Genomic DNA, 21,429 nt, shown 5'->3' with positions numbered 1-21,429 from the left:
TAGTTACAGATTAAGGAACAAAATATGCCCATGAATCAAAACATGGGAGACAGAAACACAGGGCAAGCATTCTTTATTACGAAAAAAAGAAATCAGTTGTGCTTTTATGAAAATTCTGTAATAAGTTTGGTGCTTAATATATTAGTGAAACACAGATCTGTGTGGAAACACAGATAAACAGTGAGAAGGCAAAACTGGGAAATGGCACAAAATGTTTAGTTTATTCAAATCCAGAAAGGATTATGAGGAACTTCAGAAATCTCTAATCAGTGGGTGACTGGGTAATGTGATAGCAAAAGAAATTGTATGTTTATAAAAGAAAATAGTATTAGAACAAAAACACCGGGCTACTTAATCCTCGCTAATACATTCTTAACTAACTAAATCAACTCAGGACAAACCTGGACATCATTATAGAGAATTTATGTATCCAAAATCACTAATGGGAAGGAAAACGATACAGAATTCTGATGAAAATATATCAGTCATTGCTTATCAAATTTCAAAAGGTTCAGTGAAAATGCATGGAAAACACCCAAAGAAGGATCTGAAAAAAGAAAAAACTTGCTACAAAAAGCAAACAGGATTTGTTCCTTCAAATCTGTTCTGGAAAAATTCTCAGAGACAAATGGCAAAGGAGAGCTAGAAGTATAAAAAAATCACAACTAATATTGAGAATTTGGATCAGGTAGTACCTTCATCCTTGTATCAAATTTTAAGCTTAGAAAGCCATTTAATGCAATTACAAGTTGGCAAATTCAAACGAGACAAAAACACTTTTCACATAAAACATGATTAGTTTGTGATACCCATGTCAGCACTGCATTGTTGAAGCCAAAAACTTAGGAAGGTTTGAAGACAGAAATGAAATTTGCAGGAAAAAGAGAGTATTAGTGAGATAACTTATAACTGTTACATTAAGATAAAATTTAAGATCTGCTTATCTCGTATTTGCTCACTACATAATTTTCTGCACTTTCCTCTGAAGTACAAGGTCGGCAACAGGTACTAAATTAGATCATTCAATCCTGTGTGTTAATTCCTGTGTCTAGATGTGTTAACTATAGGATTCCCAAGTGACGTGAAATTTATGACTACTTGAACACATTAAGTGCCTTTTATATATTATATGGGTACTTCCTATAGTCTTACTAGCACATACCTAGTGTCATTTTGCCGAGTACTCACTTTGCATGCACATATTATGCATCTGTTCTTGCCAGTAGGTATGTTATTTTGTGGCTGAAAGCTGAAGATCTGTTATGCTTTGGTCTGGGGAGGGAGAGGCGGCAAGCCTGAGACTCTGCATGGCACATCTATGAATCCCCATCCAAAGGCCCAACAAGGTGAAATTTCTGAGACCATCTAAGGTTTTAAACATTGGGATGGCTTACCCCGTCCCAGGGGAGGTAGATTTGGAGTCTGGAAGTCATTCCAGACATTTCAAAGATGCTGCCTGACTCACTTTTGGAATTCGTCAGTCCGTGTGCCTGCATTGAAGGGATGCGGGCTGAAAGGCAATGGCTGCAGTGCCAGGCTATGGGATTGAGGAGGCTGAGGGTACAGCTACATGGCCCAAAGCAGTGAACAGCAGCGGTGCCCGAGCCAGCACAGGCTGAGCCACGTCAGGGTGGCTGATGTCGCCTCCATCTCCGTGGGAGCGTGTCACACTAATACAGCCAGCACTGTCACACTCCCAGCTCCAGAGGCAGGCGGAACGACACCCCCTGCGCAGGTTTTGGTTTTCTGTGACAGGAGTACACTGATTTCCACATGTGTGTGTGTGGGGAGGAGGCTTAAGAGTTTAAGAAAAGAGCTATATTCAAATCTCATCTCTCAGTCCATCAGTTGGTTGCTCTTAAGCACTAGGAAGAAATTTTTCCCCTCGGCAGGTGTCTGCCTAAGCGTCCCTCAGCCTTCCTCGTGTACGTGGGTGATAATTATCCTGGCCTGGAAGGGATCCTCCCTCGTGGGTCATGCTGGCAGCGGCTGCACAGCGTGGGACGTGGGGCCCTCGGGGCGCGCTCCAGCCCGCCAGTACCCGGCCAAACTCCCTCCAGCGGGAACCTCTCTCAAACGGTCTCTCCCCACCAAATGGGGAAGCTCGCGCACACACGCGTGTGTTTGCCAGGAACGGCGGTGCTTTCTGTCGCCGACACCGGGGAGGCTACGCGCGGGCCGACAGGCACTGACCCTCCCCACAGCCCCTCCTCGCCGCGGCCGCGCCGGGGCAGCGCCGAGGCCCGGGGCCCCCTGCGCGGCCCGGCGTGACCCGGGGCGCCCCCGGGCGGGGGAGGGAGGAGCGCGCCGCGCCATGTGAGCGGCGAGCGGCGGGCAGCGGCCCTCGATGAAGACAGACGGGCTGAGGGACAGCGCGAGGCCCAGCTGTCAGCGCGGCCTCGGCGCGCCGCGGAGGGAGCCCCTCCTCCCGCGGCGAAGCCATGGCGTCCAGCGAGGAGGACGGCGGCGGCAACGGCTCGGTGGAGGAGAAGGAGAACGGCAAGAAGAGGAGGCTGGGCGCCGTGGCCACGGCCTGGCTCATCTGCTATAACGTCGCCATGACCGCGGGGTAAGCGGCGGCGGCGGCGGCGCGGCCCCCCGGCGCCCCTCCGCAGCGCGGGGCGCGGAGCAGCCAGGGGGCTCCTGGCGCGGGGCTGGCGGCGCGGCCGGGCGCAGCGTGGTGCGGCGAGGCGAGGCGAGGGGAGGCGGGGGCCCGGGGCCCTGGCCGGCCGGAGGAGCCGCGGGTGCCAGGATGCGGCCCCGCGGGGCGGCTTCGTGCGTGGGCAGCCGGGCGGGAGAGGTGGGAGGCGCCACGGGGAGCGGCGGGCAGTGGGGGCTAGCCCGTGCCGGCCTCGCATTTCCTAATACGGTGCAGCGGTGCCAGCAGCGAGCGCGTCATGCCCAGCCCGGCGCGGAGGTTAAGTTTAGCCGGGCCAGGAATGCCGGGTGGGGGAGCCGCGCGGGCTGCCTCCCTGGGCACAACCGGCCGCGGCGCCGCCCGGCCCGGCGCGCCCCTGCCGCGCGGCCCCGGGGGCGGTGGCGGGCGGTGCCTCAACGGCCACCCCTCAACGGCCGCCCGCCTCCGGTCCGGCCCCGGCCCCGGCGAGACCGCGGCGCCCTGCGCCCCGCAGGGCGCTGCCACCGGGGGAGGGCGCTTCCCGCCCGGTTCTGGGGTCGGGTGTCGGCGCGGAGCCGGCTGTGGGGACCCGCGTTTGGGGCGAGCTGTCGTCTGCGGCCATTCTCGCCTGCTCCCGCGCCGCTGCCTTTCAGGCGGCCGGGGCCGTGCCGCCGTGCCGCCCCGAGCCGTGGCGCAGGCCAAAAAGCCCGGGGTTAGATGTTTATCCAGTTTGGGTTTGTTATTTTACTGCTCTTGGAGGTGGTGGGTTTTTTTGGAAAGCTGTCTCGATTTCACTGTGAGAAACATTGTGGCTTGGATAATTCACAAATATGTCAAAAAGTGTTCTTACGTCTCCCGCTTGGTTCCACAGTTGCAGTTTTACAGTTCTAAATCTCCCAGTGTTGTGACTGCAAGCCAAGGTCACAAATCTCGCAGTCCTTTTCTGCTGAGGGGTAAAATGCCCTGGGTTCACACTGGGTAAAAGTATGCATATGGACAATTATGAACTGACTTTGTAAATTTCATGCCATAGTAGCTAGTTTGCCATGTGGATTTTTTTTCGTATATGTGAGTCTTGGACCTAAGCAAGAAGAACTCAGTCAAATCAGTGGTATTGTAGAAATTTTCAGGACTGAATGTGGTCTGTTGTCACATTTCAGTGCTAGTTGTCATTTCAGTGATGAGCAAGGTGATCAGTGAAGGAAAAAAGACCTGTAATAAGGAGTTAATTTAAACTGATGTTCAATATTGTAATGCATTATTTTGAAAAAGGTTGGTATGTACGTAGAACAGATGTTTTTCTTTAAGAATGTGCAGGTTTACATGGTTAGTTCTTGAAGCACATAATTTCACTTCTTGAAACTGTGTCCTGTTAATTGCAATTCTAGTAACATACTTGGAAAAAAAAACTGCTAATTTTCAAATGCTTAAAAGAAAACTAAGAATAAACAATTTTCTAACGACTAAGGTGAAATTAATCATTAAAGCAATTTTATCTTAGTGAAGTTCTCCATCATTTGAATTCTGCAGAGCAAAAATGATATGCTGTAGTTGAAACAGGAGTTCTAGAATTGATGCAGAAAGTCAGGGAATATTTTTGATGGCTTTCTGTCCACTAGCATCTATGAATCTTGAACACCTGAGATAAAATCTGAAGATACTGAAGTCTATTCATGTATTGCAACAGCTTTTGAAAAGAGCTTTTACTCAATGTGATATTTTTTTTTCCAGCTTGCAGGTTAATGTTAGCTCATGTGCCTGCCTTGTGCTCCATATGTGTGAATTTGCTAATGAACACTGACTCTTGCCACTGACCTTTATATGTATGCAAAAGATTATTAAATCATTTTAGTTTTGACCTTATGTGCTGATTCAGCTTCTCCCACTTCCTCCTTCCCATCTTTCATTGTAGGCAAGAGTGATTAAGGCTTGCAAAATTGCATATTTTATGTGGAAAGAGAGAAAGAAGAGATAGGAACAAATTCTTATAGTTTTTTCAAACAGATACCATATAAGAGAAAAAAATTGAAATAGATAAATCTATAACAGGGGCACTACATGGGATAAATAAATAGCAAGAACAGTATATTTGTCCATTTGTCCAGACCATGCAGTAAAGCAAAGTGTTTCTAGAATTTTAACAACCAGTCTAATAAAAAATTGCATTTTATCTTTCTTTCTGACAAAGGTTTAAGGGATACATTCAGAGACAAAAATGACAGGTCAGTACCTAGTCTTTCTGAAAATCCCAATTGGAAATCTTACCTTTATTATGCAAAGTGTTTTCCATTTCCTGCTGATTTGCAATATTCAATGCAAGGGCTTTCCTGAGATCCCAATTCAAAGTCACTGAAAGATAAATAAAAAGATATGCAGAAATTCTTGTCCAAATAATAATTCATTTAAGAAAATTATATATGCAGTCTTTGCTTTTGAGTGTATTCTCTCAGTGCAACCCTTTTGTTACAGAATGAGGTGCAGAAAATGCCATGTTGGATTAGATGTATATGACTTCTCAAGCCACTGTCAGCACAAAGCTGTTGCTGTCACCAGTCATGCTGCCAGCTAGATGTAACTCCATCACCTTCGCCTTGTCAAATACTTTACTACAAAACAGGGCAGCTTTACGGTGAAGGAGTACCAGTGAGATTACAGTGTTTCCTCATTTCCATGGAGGGTGGAGACAGATTTAAAATCTGTCAAAAAATCTAAATACTATTTGTGGGGGCAAATTATGGAGCTCTGACAGATCACACTTGTGGACTTAAAGCAGAACGGATAAAGGAGGAGGATTGTTCCTATAGTGTGGTGAAGCCTAACTCCGTGTCAGTTCCAGATACTGTTGTGAAGGGCTGGAATGGGCAAAGTAAAGTGACTGAGTAGTAGTAGACTCTATCTGTAAGAATTGTTAAGGGAATACAGCATATTGTAGGCTGAAACTGAAGTACATGGTAGGTCCAACCAAATATCCTTTTTCCCTGCTATCTTGTCTCCAATGTTAGACAATAGCTGACGTGTAGAGAAGAATATTAGAACAGGGCAATCATTAAAGATACATCTCTGAATATTTCTCAGACCCCAGTGCTTTGTCACCTGGGAACTTCCTTAGCCAGAGCTCATGTCTCTGTACAACATGCTTGCTGTGGCTTTCTGTACGATGAAAGGATTGAATCACTGCTGCCCAGGTATAATCGGACAAGAAGTTAAGCTAATGTAGTTATTCTATGTTATGAATGATTTCTGTATTTTCATTTTTAACTGTCAAAATCACAGAATCACAGAATCACTGAGGTTGGAAGGGACCTCTGGAGATCATCTAGTCCAACCCCCCTGCTCAAGCAAGGTCACCTAGAGCACGTTGCACAGGATCGCGTCCAGGAGGGTTTTGAATATCTCCAGAGAAGGAGACTCCACCACCTCTCTGGGCAACCTGTTCCAGTGCTCTGTCACCCTCACAGTGAAAAAGTTTTTCCTCATGTTCAGATGGAATTGTCTGTGTTTCAGTTTGTGCCCGTTGCCTCTTCTCCTGTCACTGGGCACCACTGAAAAGAGTCTGGCCCCATCCTCTTGACACCCTCCCTTCAGATACTTGTACACGTTAATAAGACTCCTCTCAGCCTTCTCTTCTCCAGGCTAAACGGGCCCAGCTCTCTCAGCCTTTCCTCATAAGAGAGACGCTCCAGTCCCCTAATCCTCTTTGTAGCCCTTTGCTGGACTTGCTCCAGTAGTGCCACATCCCTCTTGTACTGGGGAGCCCAGAACTGGACGCAGCACTCCAGATGTGGCCTCACCAGGGCTGAGCAGAGGGGGACAATCACCTCCCTCGACCTGCTGGCAACACTCTTCCTGATGCACCCCAGGATACCATTGGCCTTCTTGGCCACAAGGGCACATTGCTGCCTCATGCTTAACTTGGTGTCCACCAGCACTCCCAGGTCCTTCTCCGCAGAGCTGCTCTCCAGCAGGTCAACCCCCAGCCTGTACTGGTGCATGGGGTTATTCCTCCCTAGGTGCAGGACCCTGCACTTGCCTTTGTTGAACTTCATGAGGTTCCTCTCCGCCCACCTCTCCGGCCTGTCCAGGTCTCTCTGAATGGCAGCACAGCCCTCCGGTGTATCGGCCACTCCTCCCAGTTTGGTATCGTCAGCAAACTTGCTGAGGGTGCACTCTGTGCCTTCATCCAGGTCATTGATGAAGAAGTTGAACAAGACTGGACCCAGTACTGACCCCTGGGGGACACCGCTAGCTACAGGCCTCCAACTAGACTCTGCGCCGCTGATGACAACCCTCTGAGCTCTGCCATTCAGCCAGTTCTCAATCCACCTCACTGTCCACTCATCTAGCCCACACTTCCTGAGCTTGTCTATGAGGATGTTATGGGAGACAGTGTCAAAAGCCTTGCTGAAGTCAAGGGAGACAACATCCACTGCTCTCCCCTCATCTACCCAGCCAGTCCTTCCATCATAGAAGGCTATCAGATTGGTTAGGCATGATTTCCCCTTGGTGAAGCCATGCTGACTACTCCTGATCACCTTCTTTTCCTCCACATGCTTAGAGATGGCCTCCAGGATGAGCTGTTCTATCACCTTTCCAGGGATGGAGGTGAGGCTGACTGGCCTGTAGTTGCCTGGGTCCTCCTTCTTGCCCTTTTTGAAGACTGGGGTGACACTGGCTTTCTTCCAGTCTTCAGGCACCTGAAGTACCCATCTATAACTCTTTTTATGCCTATAAGTAGATGTCTATATTAAAGGAATTTTGTATTTGCTTAGGCTTTGTGGTTTAAGGCTGAAATTTCGAGGTATCTTCCTAGCATGGTATTTTTAAGACTGTGGTATACCTCTGCATTAACAATGGAACATACGGTGCTCTATTTGGAAAATCTCAATTATATAAACATGAATTAATTACATGAAAGCAACTGCTTATTCCCTGAGTTATGAAGTTTATTTTTTTAGTCTCAGTTTCAGTTTGAGATCCCAATTTGACTTTGATCTCAAATTTCAGTTCAATCAAAAGATACTGTCGCTTTCTTTCATTTACATAGAAGGATGATCAGTTGATAGTGTTGTTCAGTTTCCTCAAAAACATATAAAAAATTAGTCAAGACTATCAAATGTGCTAGTTAAATATATCTGTCTCTAGAAGCCAGGAGTTTAGAGTGCCCATCTTTCAGCACTTCAGAGAGTTTAGTTTTCAAAGATGACTTCTCAACACTTTCTCAAGACTGAATCCTAGTGGTAACTTGAGCTGGACAATCACAAACAGAAGCATTCAGATCACTAGTCAGTTTTGAAAACTCTGAGCTATGGAGTCATGAAAAATTTAAGAGTGATGTGCGTAGGTTCTAGTCCTGTACTCATAGAAACCTGAGATTCAAAATGGTGACTTTAGTGCTGAGTTTTTGTTTTTTTTTTAAGAAAACATCATATATTTTCATAAAACAGTAATTCACAGTAAAAACAGCTAAAACACATGCACAAGTATTTAATAGCAAAAATATGTGGTCACTGTTAGGGAGAAGTCTGAGAGCCCCCAGTTTAGATGGTTCAAGTTAATCCTCTAAAGATAACCGGATCATTCTCTATGCTATTCCAGGTAAAGAGACCAAAAGTGCAATGGTTACATAATATTAAATAATATTTATGTCTAAAGATATTTTTAATAATCCCCTAAGAACACTGACAAGTGAAGAATCAAAGATCTTCTTTGTAGGAACTATTTTACTAAATTATTTAGGGTGGATGGATATTTTTAGAATTCTCATTTGAAATGCATCCATTCTCTCTCTTTTGTAGGTGGCTGGTATTGGGTATTGCCATGGTGCGGTTTTATATGCAGAAAGGAACACACAAAGGCTTATTCAGAAGTGTTCAAAAGACGCTTAAATTTTTCCAGACATTTGCTATGCTTGAGGTAAATTTTAAACATTACAGTTTGCTTGCCTGGATGTTGTGTATCATAGGCAACACACACATTAGTAACCTGAACTTATTATCAAAATATTATATTAGTACTTACAGTCCTTTTAACCTTATTTAAGGAAGTTTTTGCAGGGACAAGGTGATTGACTGAAACACTTTCAAATTTAATTCTAATACTGCCTTAAATCAAATATTGCCTGGGATTGACTTTGCTTTGAAAATCCTTAAGAATTGCTATGTGGTAGATCTCAAAAGCTGAAATCTCCAAAGGCATCCAGCAGAAGTTTTAAGCCAGTGGATCTACCCTGTGGCCTAGTAAGCATCTTGTCTTCCTCCAAAGATGATGACAGCTTCCCCCTCATTCCTTATGCTGAACCCACTAACCACCTATGCCTCTTCTGCTTCTGCGTGTTTCCAGATTGGGTTCACATGCCCCATATAATCTGCTACTAGTCATGCACTGAAACATGAATGATTCAGAAACAGCAGGGTCTGTGCAAATTGTGCAAAGCATTCTTGAAATGATGCAACTTTTGCCAACTATAGGCTAGAGTGGTCTCAGTGTATGGTAAATCTATGGCATGAAATTATTGAGTGTATTCAGCACTTGGGGAACTTTCTCAGGCACAATAAAAAGTGCCCATTTAGATTTACACTTTTCTTCTGGATCTGCCCATAGCATCTGTAGTTCAAGGAGCTATTAAAAATTATGTGGCTAGCCACCTATAACCTTTTATGCTGTTAAACTTTCACAGTAAGTAATTCTACTTGAATCTATCAAAAAACTGAAAAGCACTCTATTTGCTAAACGCTACTGGTCAAAAAAAATAATATGAAGTTTCATAGCTGTGATTTGCAAAATGGTCATAATGAAATAATCTATAATAGATACAGAACATTTTAAAATCAGATACTAAGCCAATCAGAGAATTGATCTCCAGGGTTCTGAGGTGTATATCCTTTAAGTATGCTGAAATGTTAGTTGGAGTAAAAACCAGCAGTCCAGCATCAGAATTAAGCTGAGATTTATATTAATATCAAAAAGGCCATGTTTACAGTGCAGATAGTAATATACTCTAAATCAGTAACCTTTAACTTATTTTTGTTTACAGGTAGTCCACTGTGCAGTTGGTGAGTCCTTTGTTTTAGTTTCTCATGTAACTGATTAAAACATGAATTATGGAACAGAGATAATATATTTCTCTTTTTAAGGAATAGTTCACACCTCTGTGCTTGTGACTGGGGTCCAAGTGAGTTCAAGAATCTTCATGGTGTGGTTCATTACACATAGTATAAAACAGGTATGTGTGTGAGCAAGTTGTGTTTTAATTGTTATTAAGGAGGAGCTATTAGTACAGTTCTTACTTTACCAGGAAGATAGGTTTAAACATTAATCAGGTTCATACAGAGGATACTTACATACTTAAGTGCAATTTCTGCAGCTGGGCTACAGGACTGAATTTATATATGATCTGCCTCTTCCCGGGAGACTGAGTCAGGATCTCAGGTGTCTGTCATCACTGGCTTTGGCATGGTGCCAGCAGAGACCTGCCTAAGTCAAATTAAAGACTGGTCTTTTTTTTCACCAACAAATGTACCATAGTGTCACCTGTTCCCTTTCAAGAACTTAAATTAGCACTTATTGAATGAATCTAAATGGAAATAGGTCTTACATTAAATGCATGTGGACTAATGTGGTTGTGATTTTGCAGTTTATGTTAGGCACCTTCTCAAGACTTTGAAGTTAAGATAATATTAACATTTGATGGCATGCATACTCCATTGTTTTCATTAAAAATATGTCAAGCTGTCCAGCATGCCGAAGTGACACTAAGGTCCCTTATAAATGACGATAATTTATTTGCCTGGCTGTAGATGGTTATTGCAAGTCTAGTGACTCATTAGTAGAATGAAGTATATGGAGGAGTGCTTACAGCTAGTAGATAGGACATTCAGTTCAGTTTGTGAGGTCTGCTTTCTGTGAAGGGCATGTAAGAATTAAATGATAGATTTTGAGTCTGTGCACCTGTATTTCTTTAAACTTAAAATGCTGAGCCATTAAACTGTCTCACCAGCAGATGGCATGTGCCTTTCTGCTGATGGGATATAGCATCTGCTTCAGTGTCAATACCCTTTATTTCATACCCTTTATTTCACTTCACAGATAACTCATTTTCTTCACCTCATCTTTTCCTTTACCATCACTTTTCTTAGCATGGAATAGACTTTTCATAGCTTTTTGTTTTTCTTTGGTAAACTAAGTGTTTTCATTTTTGCTTTTATGGGAAAAAAGTCTGGAAGAATAACATTTTTTTGCATTGAATGTTTACGTGAGTGCTGGAATATGGCACTGTTTTTTGCCATTCTGTTATTATCTGCAGTGGATTAAATTTTTAGCATATCCAGTCATCTCTGTTTCCTGTATCTCTAGTACAGTAGTAAAACTGTGTCCAAGAAAAATACATCTAAATGTATGTCTGATTGTATTTTGTGCTATTACTGCTTAGTAGGCATGAATGTTCAGAGTCACTTTAGGTGGTGAGAAGCATATTAGTGATAATAGCCAGACCCAAATCTCTCACTTGACTAGAGATTTGCAAGGCAACAAATAGGAATTCTCTGCATACTTATCTAAAGCACTCCAGCTTGGATTTAGCACTGTGACATTAATCCAAGTTTGAGTTATCAATGTTTGCCTCTAATCTGCATGAAGCTAAGAACAGCCTAATTCTGTCTTTTTCTTTGCTTATATATTTGGATGTCTTTGCACTTCAGTTGTTGTTTGTTTGTTTGTGGATTTGGTGGTATTTTTATATCTCCTTTTCTTTTGCTGGTGTTGGTGAGATCCTTTCATTAAGAGTGCACCTTCTTTGACACATTGAGGGCATGATTTTGAGATGATGAGCACTTACATTTCTTTACTTCTGACAGTTGTGCGTGTTCAGCATCTTTGAGATGTATTAAGCCTTGTCCCCTTGTTGCATTTTATTTAAAAAAAAAATTCCCTTTTTTGTCATTTTAAAAAATCTTGTGTTACTTTATTTTATTTCACAGACATCCCTGGAGCTTTTCAGCCTTCAGGCATGGAAGTATATTACAAAATTTCTCCCCTTTTAAAGAGAAGAAAATTACTTGTATATAATCTTCTCAGAAGGTAGTGTTTTTAGTAGATCCCCAGGTGCCGCTTTTGTAGTTGGGGATTTTTGTTTATTTGTTTCACTTAGAGTGAAAATGAGCTGATGTTTTGAAACATCAGGTAGATACACTACCTACTGATGAGGCAGTTTAATGACTCAGAACTTAAACAGGGCAGTTGAGTAAGTTTACCCAAAGCTCCTAGTCTACCAACTGCTTTTCATTTAGTGATCTGGCTCTGTTCCAGCTGCTTAACTCTCTTGCAGCTCCCTGAAATTTGCTAGATATGATATTCTGCTACTAGTTTCCACTTCCAGTTTATAGATTATACTAAACAATTCATTTTTGTCTAAAATTTCTTGGAGATATGCATTATATGGTGAGGAAGAAGCAACAACAGTCCGTGAGCTAGACAGAAAGTAAGAAAAAGAGCCTAGGAGACAGAGAGTAGTGAAATGCAGAGTGGGTAAAAACTGATTATGAAAGGAACATATCTTAGATAGTGTTGTTTTCTTTATGCTATTTTTAGGAAGAAAGAACAAAAAAGTAAATCAACCAAAAATAATAAAAAGGAAGACAGGTAGATAGCATAGTGATATTGCAGAAAGAGAATGAAGGGTAGGAATAAGCTCAAATATAGGTGTGATATATCAATATTCTCACAATGGGTAAAAATTGTTCAGTTTCCAAAATGTCTATATGCTAGTAAATATATAAGATAAAAAACTGTACATGGTAATGTCTTCAGCATATCATTTTTATGCCAAAATTTTCTCTCTTTACAAAATGTTAGTTCTTTTCTGCATATGTTAAACAGAAGTCTGTTGTAGTTTGCACAGAAAAGAAATTTAAAGATGAAGAAAGTCTTGGTTCTTTATACTTCTGCAGATCCAGAATGAGGAGAGCGTTATTCTTTTTCTGGTCGTATGGACTGTGACAGAGATTACTCGATATTCCTTCTACACATTCAACCTGCTCAACCATTTGCCATACTTCATTAAATGGGCCAGGTGGAGATTTCTTGCACTCAGTTTCTCATAGTTCCGTGCATGCTAGTTTCACGCATGCTGAGCTAACACACAGGAGAGCAGATGTTTGAGCTTTGGTTATTTGTCAGCAGAGTGCAAGTTGGTTGCTTTCTGTATTTGGGATTATTGATATTTGGTTTAAAATGTTATAGATATTTTAGCTGAGGTTTTGGGTGTCATTTGTCCTTTGCTTTCCATGTCTTATGATTTGAACTTAGTTTTAATTTACTTTCATATTTTTTCTTTTACTTATGGAGTCACTTTTTAAATTAATAGTAGACTCCTTAAGATGCTATTGAATACAACGCCCAAAGTTAAGCATCTGTGCAAGTCTTCATAGCTTTCAGGTCTTTGAAATTATGCAAGTTATGGTCTCTCATTCTTTATTCATATTATTACTATATGAGAACTTCTGCTTTATCAGCTGTTTTGTAAAGCTATTATTCACATAGTAAAACTAAATATTGACATAGTTTAGCCCACATAAGAAGTGTGTTCCTTATCAAAACTGCTTTGATTTTGAAGCACACTGAGGGTGTATCACTATATCGGATATATTGCAGAGGCTACATATTTATCAGGAGACTTAACTAGATGAGTAGCATTTTCTGTAGTTATTATATGAAAAATATGTGCCCAGACAGACAGACTTACAAATGACCATTTATTTAAAAGTGTGTGTTTATTTATTTTGCTCTATTTTTGTTTTATAGATAATGCAGTTCTGATGCTTCTAATGCACTTCTTTGATGTGGCTGATATTTATGTACATTCTTTCTTTTTACTAATACCTTAGGTGGTTGGTTTGATCACGTTTAAGCTGTAAATGGCAAGCTTAAAAAATAACAGGGTCCTGTTTCATTAATGAGTTTTTCTGTAGACTTCAGGAAGGGAAATGCATTCAGAAAGTTCTGCATTGACTGGCATGCTTTTTACCATCAAGTTAGTGTATCTTGAGTGAAGGAATTTTTTTTCTTATAATAGACAGTGGGGAAAACCGACATTTTCACAGCAAGGATGCATTGTGAAATATACTATAAACAAAACATTTGAAATGAATTCTCTTTTCATAGACTCCAAAATTTCCCATCAAGATTTATGGAGAATCAAACAGCACAGCTGGGTGTTATTTAGCACTCCTGGGAAGCTGGACTTTTCTAATCTGTAATTTATAATTTTAAAAGATTTGCCTGTCCATAGTTGATAGTACAGGTATAATCTAAATTTTAGTTCAGAATTTTTACTTTATTTTTTCGCTGCATAGAGACAATCTATGTGTAGGTCTTGGCATCAGTTCCTCCTTATATCTCACATAATCTATTCTCTGGCCTGTGAGTCCTCTAAGCCCATTGGCTCCTAAGAGGGTTTCATATTTGGTTGCTCCCATTTTGAATCTCATCTCTTTTGGTCATGGAATGTGCACTGTACGTTTCTCTTGGACCCTGTGAGACAGCTCTCATGGCTGTTCCCTGCATGAACTCAAGAGAGCTCTTCCTTAGGAATGGCTGCATCTGCATGGGACACTGTGCATAAGAAGAGCGCAAGCCCTGTTGATTACATTTTTCGTTTTTTCACCATGAATGTGGTGTATGGCATGCAAAATACGTTTTCTTTAAACTGAATGCCTTTGCTTTGCCCTTCATTTGGATGTATTCTGCCTATTTTAAAATGCATCCGCTAAATTGACAGCACTCTCATGTTCTTTCATTTTTCATTTCTGTTTCCATTAATGGTAAATGCAGTATTATTTAGACTTCCCATATGATGGTGGGAAAAACAGACTTATGTTTCTCAACATTTTCACGATATTCAAAGAAATTGTAATAGATATAGCTGACCCAATCTACGTGCACTGTGACAAAGATACATATGATCATCTGAATTTGGGATCCAGTCCTGCTCTCAGTCCAATCAGTAGCAACAGGACCAAGACCAGTAAATAATAAATAGGACATTTAATAAAAAGGGCATTACCGGAGACTACAAGTTTGTGAAATAATTTTTGACTATTTATTATTAGAAAGGCATACAAACACCCTGACACTTCTCTGTTTTTGAATAAAAGAACTGAGGAATAAATCCTCAGCAGTTATAAACTAAAGTAGCTCTATCCAAAGTAACTGAAACTGGTATTCTCTGCCAGCTCAGGATGTGGTACTTGTTTTTGCTACAGGAACTACTGTAATTCATTGCTGTGCCACTAATAATTGCAAGAGGAAATTTTAAATTCATGGTGTTTCTTACAAGGATTTTTTTTTTAACACAGATACAACTTTTTTATCATTTTGTATCCTGTTGGAGTTGCAGGTGAACTGTTAACTATATATGCTGCCTTACCATATGTGAAGAAGACAGGAATATTTTCACTGAGACTTCCCAACAAATATAATGTTTCTTTTGACTACTATTACTTCCTTATTGTTATCATGTTCTCCTATATACCACGTAAGTATTATATAACTTTATTAACACTAACAACATAATAATCAATTGTCAGCAATGCTGGCAGCACAGCGTAGCTAAATTTGCTGAACACTTTCCACTATAAAAGCCTGATTTCTGTTGCTCAAAGCTTTGCTTTATTTTAATTGTTTAGACTGAAATTTTCCATCTTGTTATCTGTCTCAAAACATAAGCTTTCTATAAAATTTCAGTGAAAATGCTAACAACATTTCCAAGAACAGAATTAAGTAAAAAATACTTTTTGCTCACATACAGAAATGTCTGTAGTTGTTTCACTGAGAATTTCCAGTGCCTCTCCTGCTTTGAAGCAATGACTTAAAAATTGTCCTGCAAGTTGTGCCAGAGATTTGCCTTCTTTTTAACGCTATTAATATACATTTACATGTGACCTCTGAAAATCACTATTTGAACATGCTTGGGAAAAACTTGTAGCAAAATTCTCCAAGATTCCATCTGCACAGAAATCCCCCTACTCACCCCCAATCTTCTCTGAACAAATGTCAGTCCCTGTTTTACTGTGTTGATGACTTACTATCATTTGCCTCATCCAGCTGTGTCATTGAGCAGTATACAGAAGTGTATTTTCCTTTTACATGGTCTATTGGATTTTTTCATCTAATTTGCTTTCTTTTATTTTTTGATCAAGTATTTCCGCAACTCTACTTCCACATGCTGCGGCAGAGAAGAAAGGTGCTTCATGGAGAAGTGATTGTAGAAAAGGACGATTGAATCAACCCCTGTAACTATGGTGCTTTTAATGGAAAAATGAGGGTAAAAACCCAAAACTTCCTGTGATTTTTTTGAGTCCAAGTTTTAAAACATGGAACAAGAATAAACAACTGTGCATAAAATAACATGGATTGTATTATTTTTACAATTTAACATATCTTCAGACTTACCTTTTCATTCTTGGTTTCACCTTTGATTTTAACTCTTCATTTCTGCAGACAAATTATTTTCTTATTTTCAATAGGTTGAAAAATAGCTTTAACAGATTGAATAGTTGGCTAATGTGCTTTCTATTATGAAACCTGTAGTCATCATCAAGAAAAAGGAGAGTTAACAAGTCGTACTGAAAGTGATTCTTCTGGAAAAAAAAAGCGTAAATTAGGTAATGATGTTTTTCATAGACTAGGTGGCTTAATGTTATCTTTCTTATTTTAATATGTTAAATCCTTCATTTTTATCAACATTTAGTATATCCTGAGCCTCTGAGAAAGTGTCATTAGGAGTAGTTAGTTTAAACTAAAGCTGAGTTCATAATTATGTTGGACTTGAATCGGTCAGCTTTATGTTAAATAATACCTTTACATTATAAGTACTGGCAGCCCATTCAACATTCTTTGAGTTACAGAATCATATCATAGAATTCCAAAAGTATTTCTGAAAAGAGCTGAATTCTTGACTGTCAGTGCAAATTTAGATCTCTCTGTACTTTCATTTGTAGTTTAACAGAAATGTAGAATAGTAGATGTAGTATTTTCTGATTAAAAGTTTGTACTGAGGGGTAGTCTTGATGTGCCTACCTTTCTCTAGCCAGTGACTGAAATAGGACTTGTTTGTTGGGTAAAACTGATTGTCAGCATGGTTCCTATTTTAAGTTCAAATATGCATGCAGAAAAATTATGGCATTATATTTAGAAACTGTAGCTATAGTGAGATATTTCATTTTTTATAATTATCTAAATGGGATAAAATGTATTTGAAATACTTTCTTAAAATAGAAATTGTGCTTTGAATCATCCCATTTTGCAATTTTTATTTCTCCCTCTGTTAATTTTTTATAATGTGATGACCTAATCCTCTTTAACATCTTCAGTAATCTGCAAGAGGTGTCTATCATATATTAATAAAAGTTACAGATGATATTACACTATACAATACTTGAGTGGGAGAAGTCCAGTAGTAGATAGATTAAATATAGACAAGAACGAGATGCAACCTAAGAGTTCCAAAGACAAGGTAAAGTTTTGAGGAAACTTGGATGCTTAGTGAGAGAGAGAAGTTTGAAATGTAGTAATGTGAAGCCTTGGTAGTATAGGCAATGATGTTGCTTCTGGCATCACTAATGTCGAAAGAAGAATGTATATGTAGATGTGCTGTGTCAAGCAGCTGGAAATAAGAATACTGTTAATGTGACTGCTGAGGTTCTCTCTGGAATATTGTACATTCTGGGTACCTCAGAAGTCAAGAGTTGAGTCAATCTTCAGAAGGGTCTGAGAACAAGGACAGAATTGATTGAAGTGAAAAAGAAGTAGGAAAGTTTGAGTCATTAAATATGTGTAGCTTTATGTTATGTGACAAATACACGTAAAGGAAGAATATCAGGAAATAAAAATAAATAAAAATTCAGGAAAATAATTTAAGGAGAAGATCCTATCAGAGAGCTCAGTTAGGTCCTGGAATGATGCCACAAAGCTTATCAATGTGTGTAATTTCTTGGAAGGTTTTAAGTTAGATGTAATGTAATATTGAAAGATAATCTTGCTTTGGCAGGAGTTTGAACTACATGCTTGAATAGGTGGTTTACATTTCTAGCTTCTATGACTCTATAATAATATAACTTTTTTTTTTTTTAATGTAGATATACCTTTTCTGGTGCACCTGATGATTTAATAAAAAGCAAGGATTTACTATATCCCTACCCTCCCAATTCCATTTTGTGCCTTAAATTTGTGATATTTATGCATCTCTGTTACATGTAAATTAGTTCCCTTTTAAATGACAGGTGCACAGGAGACTTGAGATAGAATAATTGTATTTCTGACAATTTGAGAATGTGTAATCTTTGTACATTTTAGAAAAAAATTCATGCAAAGTGCTTTAAGTTATTAAATTACTTTTTTATATAAAGCTGGAATTATTAAAAGTTTCAAATATAAACCACATTAACAGTACTGATTCACAAAATACTTGCTTGTATTACACATGTTCAGACTAGCAGTTGTGTTTGTCCAAAGTGCTTAGTATACTGTGTTATAAACTTTGCTTGCATTTTAGTCTGTTAGAGCATCAAGGCAGCTCTTAGAAATATTTCTCAGTTAGCAAGCAGAAGAATTTAATGAAATATGAGTAAATAAGATTAGATTATGTTACTTGTCTCTTTTTTACTGTCAGGGCAGCTCACTGAAGACCATGGCTATCAATTTATTGAAAATGCATTGGATACTTTAAGGATCTGATTTTGAAATCCTTTATTGGATGAGTGTTTCCCACAGATACTATTCCTGTAATCATAAAATGAATACCTGAGCTATAATATTGTATTACTGATGTTGCATTTGTTCTCAGTGTGGTTTAAGGACATTATCATATGGAATTCAAAGAGCCATTTTTATATCCTTTTGTACTTGTGACATGAAAAAAATACAGCACTGTTCATTATTATTATAATATATATATAATATTAATATATATATATAATATTAATATATATAATAATATATATTATTGTTCTTGGATTTTTATAAAGCAACAGTGTACAAGGTAATGATACAACTTTTAAAGTGATTTACAGTTGCAGTAGAGTCTTGCTAAATGACATTTGAATAAAACTACAGCTAACAATGATGTACAGTATTACATTCAATGGTACATAGACCAGAGAGATTATCCTGTAGATTAGTTTATGTGATATGTACTTCACAAAAAAAAAAAATTGTGTTCTTTTCTTCCTTTTCAACCGAAGTCTTTCACTGAAGCCTCAATATCTACCTTTTGATTTTAAACCTCATTAAATATCTTCTGTAGGATAGTGAGAATTGCAGGTAAAATCCTGGCTAATCAGATTTTGCCAATGACTTAAGATGGGCCAGGATTTATGCTATGTAGTTTACTTAAACTTCAGCATACAGTAGTGAAATATTGACTTGTTCTAAGCAATGTACCTAAAAAAAAGTATGATATTTTTCATATGGTGCTCTCCTTCCAACTTATATTTGATGCCTTTCTTCATCTTTGTATTCATCTCTGCAATATTCCTAATTATTTTAAGCATTGAAAACTTCCTGTTTAGGAAAGATCAGGAGCATATTCAAGCATCAGCCTCTAATGTTTTGATGTAGTCTTTAACAAATCGTTTATATCAAAGTGATTCTTAATTGTGCTATATATGCCTTCTTGAATGAATTAATATAGATTATGACCTTACAAAGTTGATGACAATACATAGGAATAGGCATTTGGAAGGAAATTCCTAGTCATCAGGTGACATTTTTTACTGTTGATGGTAACACTGAAAGCAGTTGGATTTCTTAGGGTTGGTCGTCTTTTTTTTTTCCCTTTGCCCCACTGTTCCCACTGGAAAAGGCTGTTACAAATCAGATAAGGTGAATCACCTCATTTCACAGCTGTGCCTGGAATGTCTAAAGGCCAAATCCTGGCATCAGGGCATGGCTGATACAAAGGGGTGTGAGACTGAGAAACCCCATCCTCCACATCAGCTGCCAAAGAGGGTCAATGAGGCCATTGTGAACAACAGTTGATATGCATCATATCTCTCACTGCTCACTACACAGGATTTGAGAAGAGAGGCAGCTGAACATACCCTCATACCCTCTGCGTGAGGAACTGAGCTGATCAGCTAGTAGGATCTCTGTGCACAAAGGGTATGTTGCATAAATGGGTTTTTTGCTCTACGGGGCTGTCTTATTAGTACCTATAAGCATATATTTCCTGAAATAATGGTATGCCAAGATAGCTATGTCACACTGCTCTCAAAATTAACAGCCTTGGAGAAATTGTGCAGTATGCTGCGTCTCCTAATTCCCAGTAAGCAACATTAATAACACTTAGCCAGGTTCATGTTAATGAACAGATTGCAATGCATAGTTAACAAGGGATTGCATGGAAACTTTTTTTTATGACCAAAGTGAACCTACCTTTTCTTATCCAGGAATAAATATGTTCATTTTAAATCTAGGTGTAGCTACAGCTCTGACTGGTACTTGCACTCTTCACAGTAGGTTGCCTTAGTGGATATTTGGATATTTCTGTGATTATTAAATACATTACAATGAAAATAAATTACAACCATTTCAATAAATTACAAGTTAAAGTAGATTCTATATTAGCAATATTTATGAATTGAGTTCTAAATTAATTTGAGTTCTAAATAAAAAGAAGGAAAATTATACAAATAAATTTTCTGCACCATACAGGAGGGCTTCATAAATCATAATTTCCAAGCAGGCAAACTGGCTGCAGTTGTATATAAAGGATTGGTTAAATATGTTTTTGAACAAAAACATTGAAAGCTTTTCTGAAAGTTAAGTTTTGATCATAATTTTTTGTTTTAAAATGTGCTCAGAGATACTGTATTATTTATTATCAAACATTTACAATTTAAATTCATGCTGAACTTTTTGTAGATGATTTAGTGTAGCCCATTAAAATGTTACTCTGTTATCATGGCAGCTTAAGAAACAAATGTCTTAGATTTCTGCAAAGCTCTTACTCTGTTACCTTGCTCAGACAGATTTCAACATTGCTAGTGCATACTAAGCTTTACAAGGCCATGCAAGTGGCACATTAACATTTGGCACATAGAGCTCTTCAGACTTGCTTTCATGACCGCACTCCTTAATAGTATATGGTGCTATTGGTACAGGCATTGAAGTATCTGGTATTGTAGGTAGTTGATAGCTTTATGGTGGTCCTGGGTTTATAGACGTTAATAAGTGACTGATCCTTTTGAATTCTCAGATTCAGACGACCTAATCTTGTGAATTCTTAGGTCACAATAGTCAGTAATACTGACTAAAAAGTGAACTGTAGCAGTGGCTGTAGCAAGATAAACTGTGGAGAACCTGCTTGCTGGATAACTCTAGCTCTGTTATGGGAACTTGCTATTGTGATCAGGCCTGCAACTGGTAGTGGTTTTGGAGCGTCTAAAATGTTTAATACTTTCTGTGTCATGTTGTATCAACTGAAACATGTTATTCTTTTATTCACAGTTCTCTTGCTTCTCTGTTCAGTTTTGAATGTATTTTATGTCATTTCAGTTGGTGGCTTTGTAAAAGTGTAAGTACAGAAAAATTTATCCAAGTGTATCATGTACAGAAATGTACGTAAGGATTCTTAATAATGTAAGTGCACTGCAGCTGCTCATTAATGTATTTGTTGTTTTTTCTCAAATGCATTATCATAAGCAGTTTATACAGACAGAAATCACACAAAATGCTATTTTTAATAACTTATTTGTTTGCAAAGCTTAAAAGATTTGTTGAGCTATAGATTCAGATACATGTTTTAGATATTGTTAATA

The 21,429-nt window shown here is 39.1% G+C and overlaps 1 protein-coding gene across 2 annotated transcripts; it reads left to right on the top strand.

Annotated features, from left to right (window-relative positions):
- The first annotated feature begins 2,367 nt into the window (after positions 1–2,367).
- Positions 2,368–16,052, top strand: HACD1 (3-hydroxyacyl-CoA dehydratase 1). Of its 2 annotated transcripts, none has more exons than XM_067292509.1 (7): positions 2,368–2,569; positions 8,413–8,530; positions 9,651–9,669; positions 9,757–9,839; positions 12,562–12,683; positions 14,968–15,146; positions 15,811–16,052. In XM_067292509.1, the coding sequence occupies exons 1-7, from the start codon at positions 2,442–2,444 to the stop codon at positions 15,891–15,893; spliced, it is 732 nt and encodes a 243-aa protein (XP_067148610.1). In that variant the 5' UTR covers positions 2,368–2,441; the 3' UTR covers positions 15,894–16,052. The 2 variants fall into 2 exon arrangements, with proteins under 2 accessions (XP_067148610.1, XP_067148609.1); XM_067292508.1 differs by having other exon boundaries at positions 9,751–9,839.
- Positions 16,053–21,429: the final 5,377 nt, after the last annotated feature.

Source organism: Apteryx mantelli, chromosome 2 (assembly GCF_036417845.1).
Source record: "Apteryx mantelli isolate bAptMan1 chromosome 2, bAptMan1.hap1, whole genome shotgun sequence".
In the NCBI taxonomy this organism is placed as follows: domain Eukaryota; kingdom Metazoa; phylum Chordata; class Aves; order Apterygiformes; family Apterygidae; genus Apteryx; species Apteryx mantelli.
Note: the sequence above shows the minus strand (reverse complement) of the source record. Positions and strands in the feature narration are given on the sequence as shown.

Coding starts and splice junctions, on each gene's coding strand:
- HACD1 (XM_067292508.1), top strand. CDS start 2,442: ATGGCGTCCAGCGAGGAGGACGGCGGCGGCAACGGCTCGGTGGAGGAG. Junction 9,840..12,561: donor TTACACATAGTATAAAACAG/GTATGTGTGTGA, acceptor ATACTTCTGCAG/ATCCAGAATGAGGAGAGCGT. Junction 12,684..14,967: donor TACTTCATTAAATGGGCCAG/GTGGAGATTTCT, acceptor TTTTTAACACAG/ATACAACTTTTTTATCATTT.